The sequence below is a fragment of the Plasmodium sp. gorilla clade G2 genome (assembly GCF_900097015.1).
Source record: "Plasmodium sp. gorilla clade G2 genome assembly, chromosome: 8".
Lineage (NCBI taxonomy): Eukaryota > Apicomplexa > Aconoidasida > Haemosporida > Plasmodiidae > Plasmodium > Plasmodium adleri (nom. inval.).
The window spans coordinates 42,501-52,500 of NC_041700.1; the positions used below are offsets into that span (position 1 = coordinate 42,501).

The following is a 10,000-nucleotide window of genomic DNA, read 5'->3' on the forward strand; positions in this document are numbered from 1 at the left end:
TATAACATATATATCACATATATATAACATATGTATAACATATATATAACGCATATCATATAAAAAAATATGAAAAATAATAATTCCAAAGAATGTCAATTTAAAGATATACATAATAAAAAAAACTCCAAATACTTCGATAAGAAAGATATTAAACAAGATCAAGGCACAAATGATTTATGTGAGATATTATCATCAGATGATAACAGTGATGAATGTAATAACAAAATAAACGATAATTTTATTATTGTGGAACTGATTTCTTATTTATGTGGAAACTCAAGAATTATTTCATTTTATCCAAGTACTAATATAAAAAATTCTGATCAGAATAAATATCTTTATCATTTTTATAAAAAAAAAAAAGTAAAACTATATTTATGCTTAAATAAAAAAAACGATGAAATATTCATATATCAAGTTCAGTGTAAATATACCAAAAAAAAGGAAAAAAAATATGACACCGACAATGATCATAACAATATATATAATAACAAAACAAAAAGTAAAGACAATGATTGTGTAAATAATAATGTAGAACATTGTTCCTATATCGAACAGAATAACAATGAAAGAAATGAAAAAATAAAAATAGAAAATGATCGCGAAAGGAATATAGAAAAATATGTGGAAGATCATGTAAACAAACATATAAAAAAGGATGAAAAAAAACATATTTATAATTCTTATAATTATACACAAAATAATACAACCGATGAATATCTATCCTCATCGTCATCCAAAGATATAAAAATAAACTATAATATAGAAAACAAAAAAAAAAAAAACATAGAACATAATTATCATAACTATGATTCTAAAAAAATATTCATTACAAAATTATTTGATACTATTAATTGTACATATGATATCTCAAATATTGAATATACCAAATTACAAACAACAGATCATAAAACTTTAAATTCTTTGAAACTTATATTACAGCAAAAAATTAATAAAACACAAAATAATATAAAAACAGAACAACAAACATGTGAACACAAATCTGAAATAAATTATAATTGTAATAGTTGTGATCAACAAATTAATAATTTTATTCCAAACACAAATAATACACATACTCAACAGTCTTTGAAAAATAATTCCCATAAAAATTACCTGACTTGTTCAGAAAAAAATGATGACAAAGATTTTTGTAAGATTGACGAGAGAAATTTTTCGAGCGATAATAAAACAGATGATAACGAAATGAAAACCTTATTTTTTTATTTTAATGAGCCAGCAAATATATATATGAATCAGTTTTCCCACATTGACCAAAGTAAAAGATGTGCACATGTGTATATATAAATATATATATATATGTATATTTATTTTTATTTTATTTTTATTTTATTTTTATTTTATTTTTATTTTTTTCCAGATAAAGAACAAAATAATGTAAAACAAATATCGGGATTTTTAAAAGACATTAGGTACCAAGATATACAAAAGGAACACAGCAAAATATGTAAAAGTAACAAATATAAATCAATAATTCATAAAATGAAAAAGGAAGATTTATTTTCTAATTTTTTGGAACAATACGAAAGTGATATAAGTATATGTAGTAATGATCTTCAATTTAGCGATACAGAAGTTGTAACTAATGATCGAGATATATATATAAAAGAAGAAAAAAAGAAAAAAAAAATGAATATACTCACAAGAAATAATTTAAAAATAAAATGGATTTTATTAAATTTAAATTTAAAAAATGATGACGAAGCATTAATAAAAAAATATGTAATATGTAAAAAGGAAAAAATTCAGAAATTTAAAAAATCAAATTATTTTTCAAATGAAATATATAATAATACTTTTTATAATAATAAAAAAGAAAATGAAAAATATGTAATAAAAAATAATGATTCTATGACAAATGAATATGTTACATATTGTGAAGATAAAAAAGTACATTATGATAAATCATATAGTAATCATACATATTCAAATAAATCTTATAGTGAAAAATCGTATTCTAAAGAATCTTCCAGTTATCAATCTTGTACTGATGATGACCAACCATACATCTCAAATTCTCATGATAAAGAAAAAAAACACGAAGGTTATAACAAAATGAAGATGTCACATAATAATAATATAAACAATAAAACGAAAAGTGAAGAAACACATGCAAATCATACAAATCATACAAATCATGCAAATCATACAAATCATGCAAATCATGCAAATCATGCAAATCTTATTTTTAATTTAGAATTATATGATAATTCAAAAGATAAAGAAGAATTACAAAAAGAGACTAATGAAAATATTGTGCATGACAAAAGAAATATGAAGAATACAAACCAACATGATAATAACAAAATGGATCTTCCAACAAATAATTTATCATATTGTCAAATTGATAATAATACAAATAAACATTCAACATTTATTTATAATGATCAAATATATATTTCAAAAGATATAAATGAGCAAGTGTATAATGAAGAGGTAAACATAAATGTGAATAGAAAAAATAATAATATAAACAATATATATGATCATGTTGATAATGCAAATGAGGATAAATCATATCCTCCTATGTCTGACGCTTCTTCATTGTATTCACATATAGAAGAAAAAAATGATGATCATGCAAACTATGAAAATGAAATTTGTATAAGTGATACTTTAGATATGAAAAATGATAGAAAGAGAAAAATATATAATGTGCAAAATTATTCTGACGCTCAAAAGGAAGACAAAAAGGTGATGTATGGAAAAAATGATAGCAATGAAAATTCGGTTATTTATATGAACAATGATAGTAATGAGGATGATAGTAATGTGGATGATAGTAATGTGGATGATAATAATGAGGATGATAATAATGACAATTATAATAATGACAATTATAATAATGACAATTATAATAGTGACAATTATAATAGTGACAATTATAATAATAATAATCCTTATGGTGATAGTAAAAATAATATGTATAACCCCCAATTAAATAATAAACAAAATGATTGTGTGTGTATTTCCAATACAGAATCTCAAAATGAAGAAAACATAAGTGTAAAAGGAAGTGAGAGTGATAAGGAGAGAAATTATGTAATAAATAAACAAAATTTAAATATCGATTATGTTGTTACTAATAAGAAAATATCCACTAATAGAAATAATAGTAATAATAAAATTAATTTGGAAAATAATAATTCTTACAATAATAACCCTTGTAATAAATATTCATTCAAAACAAATCATCATAATAATGAAAAATATACGTCAAAAGATAAAAGTAATGATAAAGATCTAATAATTAATCAGAGCCAAATAAATGAAAATACTAATAAGGAATACAATCCAAATAAATTTAAAAGACATAAAAATGAAAATACAAATGTTATACATAATATAAACTCTTGTGTAACAAGTTATTTCCTTAATCATAAAGTTAATACTTTATATGACATTGTAAAAGTTATTTATTATAATTATCGAAATTTTAAATATAGCGAAAAATTAAAATTTTATATAACAACCTTTTTAAATTTTTCTAAAATCGAAAAAGCTAAATTAGAATTTATGGAAAAAGAAAAAAAAGTCGATACAGAAATACTTAAAAATTATATAAATCAAAAAATATGTAACCAACAAAATGTTTGGAATTTAAATAATTATATTATAGATAATGATAATATATTTAGATTAAATAAATCGAAATATATTGATGATTCCATAATCGATTTTTTTAATAATTATATTTCTTCATTTATTCTTAATATCAATCAAAATGTAAATGATACATATATTTTTAATACATTCTTTTATAAAAAATTAGAATTATATGATGATGTTTTAAAAGCTTATGTTAATACTACTAGATGGATTAAAAAATTAAACAAAAAAATTTATGAATACAAATATGTATTTATTCCAGTAAATATTGAAAATACACATTGGTCTTTGGTACTTATATATTTTCCTTTTAATAATGACGAGCATAAAAACAATGATAGCTTGAACCTTTTATCATCTTCAGATATTATCACTCAAAAAATAAACCAAAATCAAATGATAACTAGTAAGATTGAAGCAAAACAAAAACAAAAAAAAAATAGTTATTATAAAAACAACAATCATAGTTGTATCATTTTAGATGGAGGGGGGGGGAAAAAAAATCCATCCGACAAAAAAAAATCAAATGAATTTTCAAACAAACGTACTAGTAATAATTCTAAAGATAAACAAAAAGAAACACTAACATCAAAATCAAAGTGGTATATGAAATTAAGGAATAGATCATATGATTCCTACTTTTTTAACAAATATTGTATAAATGCAAATAAATTTAACTATGATATAAGAAAAGATCGTTTCCATATTTTAGATAATAAGAATATTAATAATGAAATGCAAAAAGATATTATCTGTAATAATCGCTTATGTTCTAGTGACCCGGATGAATACTCTTTTTTTTATACCAAAGGAAATTCTTGGAATCAAAGAAAAAAAAAAGGCTCTTCAATTAATAGTAATAATAATGATAATATTGATGACAGTGATAATATTGATGATAGTGATAATATTGCTAATAGTGATAATATTGATAATAGTGATAATATTGATAATAGTGATAATATTGATAATAGTGATAATATTGATAATAGTGATAATATTGATAATAGTGATAACATTGATTATAGTGATAACACTTATAATAGTGATAACACTTATAATAGTGATAATATTGATGATAGTGATAAGAGTCATTATAGTAATAATAATATGAATCATTTTAATAATAAGATAAATAGTTCAAATAATAGTTTTATGCCAAACGAAGTAAAAGAATTAAAAGAAGAAAAATCAAATACACATAACAAGGTAGCTTATATAATATATCTAGATTCTTTATTCCCATCTGTCAAAGGAAATAAAATTTTAGAAAAAATAAAAAAATATATTGAACATATATATCATTCAGATCATATAAACATTAATAATAAAATAGATATGAAACAAAATAAAATAGATCATGATATTCCACAAATTATTTTTAAATTTATATATCCTAAAGTTCTTCCTAAACAAAATAATAGTTATGATTGTGGCATATATATTATACAATTTATTTTACATTTATGTTTGAATAAACATTTAGTAGAACGAGATTTGATTAACCCATATAAGGATAAATTAAATAATAATGAACATAATCATAACAAATATATGTTCACTACATCTAATAAATATTCTCAATATAACCATAATAATAATTATTTTTATTCAAGGCTTAGATCAAATAGACCTGCCCCTTGGTTTGGTCAAAGGGACATAAACATAAAGTAAAAATGAATAAAATAAAAAAAAATATATATATATATATAATATATATATGTATGCATGTGTGTTTGAGTTTTTTTTTTTTTTTTTTTTTTTTTTTTTTTTTTTTTTTTATTTTTTTTTTTATATTGTGTTTACATTTTTTTTCACTGTTTCTTTCCACAATAGGAGAAAGCAAATGAAGAAGATGCTCTTATATATGAAAGACGTCATAAATTGGAAATCTCCAAATCACATCGAAGTTTTGAATTTATTATTTTTAATGAATGACACTAATCAAATTAAAAAGGACAAATATATAGCCAGTTAATTAAGATTAATTAAAAATATATATATAATGGAAACATGAGGAATGTTCACATATATATATATATATATATATATAATATTTATATTTTTAATATCTAGTGATTTCTTTTAATATCAATTTTTTCTTTTTTCTTTTCTTTTATTTTTTCTTTTTTTTTTTTTTTTGTTTGTTAATGTAACTTCATGTTGTCATTAAATATATATATAAATATATATATATATATATATATATATATATATATTTATATGTCTTTTTATTAATAATCTCCTTTTTTATTTCACAAAAATTGTGTATGTATACATATGTGGACATATTTATTTTTTTTTATCATTTTATTTTTAATTTAAAAATTGTTATTAGTTCATTTATTTTTTATATTATTGTTTCCTAAATATTTAAAAATAAAAATAAAAAATAACATATAAAATATTATATAATATAATAAACTGTAGAGTGATGCTATCTCTTAAAAAAATAAAAGAAAAACTATATGAATCATTGAATATGTTTTATAAAGCTAAATATAATTAGACCGGATCTAAATATGAGGCATACTATATATTATAAATCTTAAATTAAAATAAATAACATATATATAAACCATTTTCGTCTTTTTTTTTTTTTTTTTTTCTCATATAAGTTACGAAATAAAAACCATAAACGTGAAATGCGTATTAAAAATAATAATTACAATAATCAAGAAAAAATAAAATAAAATGAAATACAATATGATAAAACCAAATCAAATGTTATATCTAATATATATCATATATATCAAATAAAGAAAAAAACTGATCAGAATAAAATAAAATAAAATATATTAACATAAATATATAAATATATATATATATATATATATATATATATATATGGGTGAGGGAAAAAAAAAACACTCTATAACTTTATTCCTTTAAATATATAAAAAAAGAAGAAAAAGAAAACTATTTATATAATTCTAAATAAACACAGCTAGCTTTTTCAATTTTACATGAGTTCGTAAAAAAAAAAAAAAAAAAAAAAAAAATGTATAAATTCTTCAAATAGCTAGCTATATTTCACCATCACCCCTCAATCGTCAAAATAAAAAAAAAATATATATATAAATAAATAAATATATATATATATATATATTTTTATTTTTATATTTATTTAATTAAACCTTATGATGTAGCACAATATATGACAAACTCCTTATTTCCATCTTCTGGGTTAGCATACAAATTAGATATAGTTACCATAACAGTTGGAGCTATAAAAAGTATCATACCCTTTCTTACATTTTTAATACTTGCTTTTTTTTTATCATTTTTTTTTCCTTTGATTTTAACTTTTTTGTTTGTTGAAAGTACTATACATGATGTGAAACTTTTTTCTGAAAAAACGTAATTAATGGTTTCTCCTGGTCTGATGGTAATACATAAAATTTTGAAATGTTTCATTCTGTGATAACTATAAGACATGATATTATAATTGATAAATTCCTTTTCTAAAATAATAGGATAATTATTTTTATAATTAACATATTTAATAAAATTCAGTTTGTCAATTTCTTTATTTGTTAATCCACCTCTAATAACAAGATCAGAATTTGTCATACATTCTAAACAATGACCCGAAATATAAGAATGAATAACACCCGGTTTTATATATACAACATCTCCATGATTTAAATTAATTAATTGTAAAATAAAAAGGAAAATTCTTCCTCCATCATTAGCATAATACATGGATACATTTTTTAAAAGTTCAAAAATACTATGAATAATAAAATTTTCAGTTTCTTTACATAAGTTTTCATAATTTTTTTTCTTACAAATATCAGCATATAATTTCTCTGTTTTCTTTTTAAATGTTTCATCATCATTAATAAAAGCTTGATATTTTTCATTTTCTTTTATGATGGAAGTTACACAATCATTTAGGACATCATTTTCTACTAATAAAATACGATATATTAAGAATTTATACATGTGTTCATAAAAGGCTTTAATTTTTTTTCTACTAATAAAATATGGATCATTCTGTTTATTCAAATTATTATATACATTGACAGATTCATTTGAATATGCATTAGTATATTCATTTGAACATTCAGGTGAGCATTCCTTTTCACACACTTTTGTGCCATCATCATCATTTTTTTGTTTATCTAATTGATCATTGTTATTATGTACTCCCTTGTCATATTCTTGTGATACTTTTTTTTTATCTTTCTTTTTTGATACATCATAGGAATCCATAGCACCATCATCCTCACTTATAGTTTTCTCATCTTTTTCTTCTTCATCCATATCAGATTCTGTTAGGTCTGTATTGAAATTATTTTCATTCAAGCTATTTTGTAATTTTTCTTTTTCGACTTTAATAAGATTTCCTAAATTAATATTAAGTTCTAAAAATTTCTCATTCTTATAAAAGGAAGAATAAAAATTCTCATCATAAACATATTTTTGTATACACTCTGCATAATTATCAATAACAGATATAACATCATAACTCAATCCATTACCTCTTTTTAAAGCATAGTTAATAATATAAGTGTATATTCTTGATAACATGGATAAAACTTCTTCCACATGATCATCTTTGTTAGAATAAAATAAATCAAATAAATGAAACATATCTTTTTTCTCATCTTTTTTAGAATCTACATTGATATTACTACATGATGAAGGACCTGATGGGGTAGAAGATAACAATTGTGTTATTAAGGCAATTTCAACACTACTTTCAACTTTATTTTCTTTCTTTATATTATTATTATGTGTTCCTTCCAATGTAATATTTGTTATACCTTTTGTGTCATCTTTCATATTACAATTCTTATCATCCATCAGAATAATTTCATTTGGACATTTCTTTGCAAACTTGGTTTCATCCATTTTCTTTTGTTGTGTGATATCACAACCTTGAGTAAGTTGTTGACAACCTCTTTTCAAAAAAAAATCATTCAATTCTTTGATATTTCTTATAAGGAATGCTATTTTAAATATATTCATAAAACCACATAAAAGAGTCATTGAATTTATACATACACACATTTCTGTTTTAAAAATTTTATCTTTATATAAAAGAGGATTCATGGTATTTAAATATAAAGTTTGTTGTTCATTTGGATGTATTTGAATACTTAAAGGTTTTGATATTGATAACATTTTAAATAAATATGGAAATAATGTATTTTTATCAACTTCTTCTTCTTCTTCTAATAATTCTTCTTGTTCATTTATATCTTCTTTTTCTTTTAAACTCTCATTATTTAAAGAAGAAAATTCAATATCTGAATATCTTTTTAAATCATTTTCTCCACCTATTGTACTACCTTTAGTAGTATTATTATTATTATTTTTATTAATAATATCTTCTGATTTTGTTGAATCCTTTTTTTTATTTGTATATTTACTTTTAGAGTTTCCTACTTTTTTAGAAAAAAATTTCATAAGTTTACTTTTCTTATTTTTTTTTTTTTCATATATTTTTAAAAATTCTGCAATTTTTACTAAACTATTTTTATATACAACCAAATTAGGACTCTTATCATGATTACCAATCCAAAGTTCAGCATATTTATCATTATTATTATTTTTATTATTATCACTAATATTTTTATTATCATCATTATCATTATTATTATCATTATTATTATTATTATCATCATTATTTTTATTATTATCATCATTCATTTGATTCATTTGATTCATTTGATTCATTTCATCCTTTTCATTACTTTTTTTTCCTTTCTTTTTTTTCTTCTTGTCTTTTCCATTTTTTTCCTCTTCATTCTTTACATCACCATTTTTGTCGACTTCTTCTTCATGGTCTTTACCTTTTTTTTTCTCATCTTTATTATCCTCATATTCATCCATATACTCTTTCAAGTATTCCAGATGATCTATTTCTTTTTTTATAATATCATGATTCTCTTGAACAATATTTTTCATAACTTCATAAACTAGTCCATCTTTTCCTTTCCCCCATTCATATTTTTGAACGTATGGAATACACTCGTTAATACACAGCTTGCTCATTCTCTTATAGTATAACCAGATACAAAAAGTTTAATATGTATATAAATATTCTTATATATATATGTGACAAGCAACTACAACATTTACACAAATATATAAATATATATATATATATATGTAAATCTCTTAATAATTCGCTATATCTCTTATATACACACAGAAATATATATATATATATATATATATATATAATATATCACAAAAAAAAAAATTACACGATAATTATTTTATTATACACTAAAAATTTATTTTATTGTCCAAAGGTAATAATATATATATATATATATTTATATAGATGGAAAGAGAGAGAGAAAAAATAAACAAAACGTACTTATATATTATATATATATTATGAGTGAAT

The 10,000-nt window shown here is 20.7% G+C and overlaps 2 protein-coding genes across 2 annotated transcripts; one reads left to right on the forward strand and one right to left on the reverse strand.

The window, feature by feature from the left end:
• Positions 1-69: 69 nt before the first annotated feature.
• Positions 70-5,611, forward strand: PADL01_0801100 (sentrin-specific protease 2, putative; the record flags this gene model as incomplete). Its single annotated transcript, XM_028681345.1, has 3 exons — positions 70-1,282; positions 1,385-5,303; positions 5,470-5,611. The coding sequence occupies 3 exons, from the start codon at positions 70-72 to the stop codon at positions 5,609-5,611; spliced, it is 5,274 nt and encodes a 1,757-aa protein (XP_028537732.1).
• A 1,160-nt stretch (positions 5,612-6,771) lies between these two features.
• Positions 6,772-9,639, reverse strand: PADL01_0801200 (mannose-6-phosphate isomerase, putative; the record flags this gene model as incomplete). Its single annotated transcript, XM_028681346.1, has 1 exon — positions 6,772-9,639. One exon carries the CDS (start codon positions 9,637-9,639, stop codon positions 6,772-6,774), a length of 2,868 nt encoding a protein of 955 aa, XP_028537733.1.
• Between the last annotated feature and the right edge of the window lie 361 nt (positions 9,640-10,000).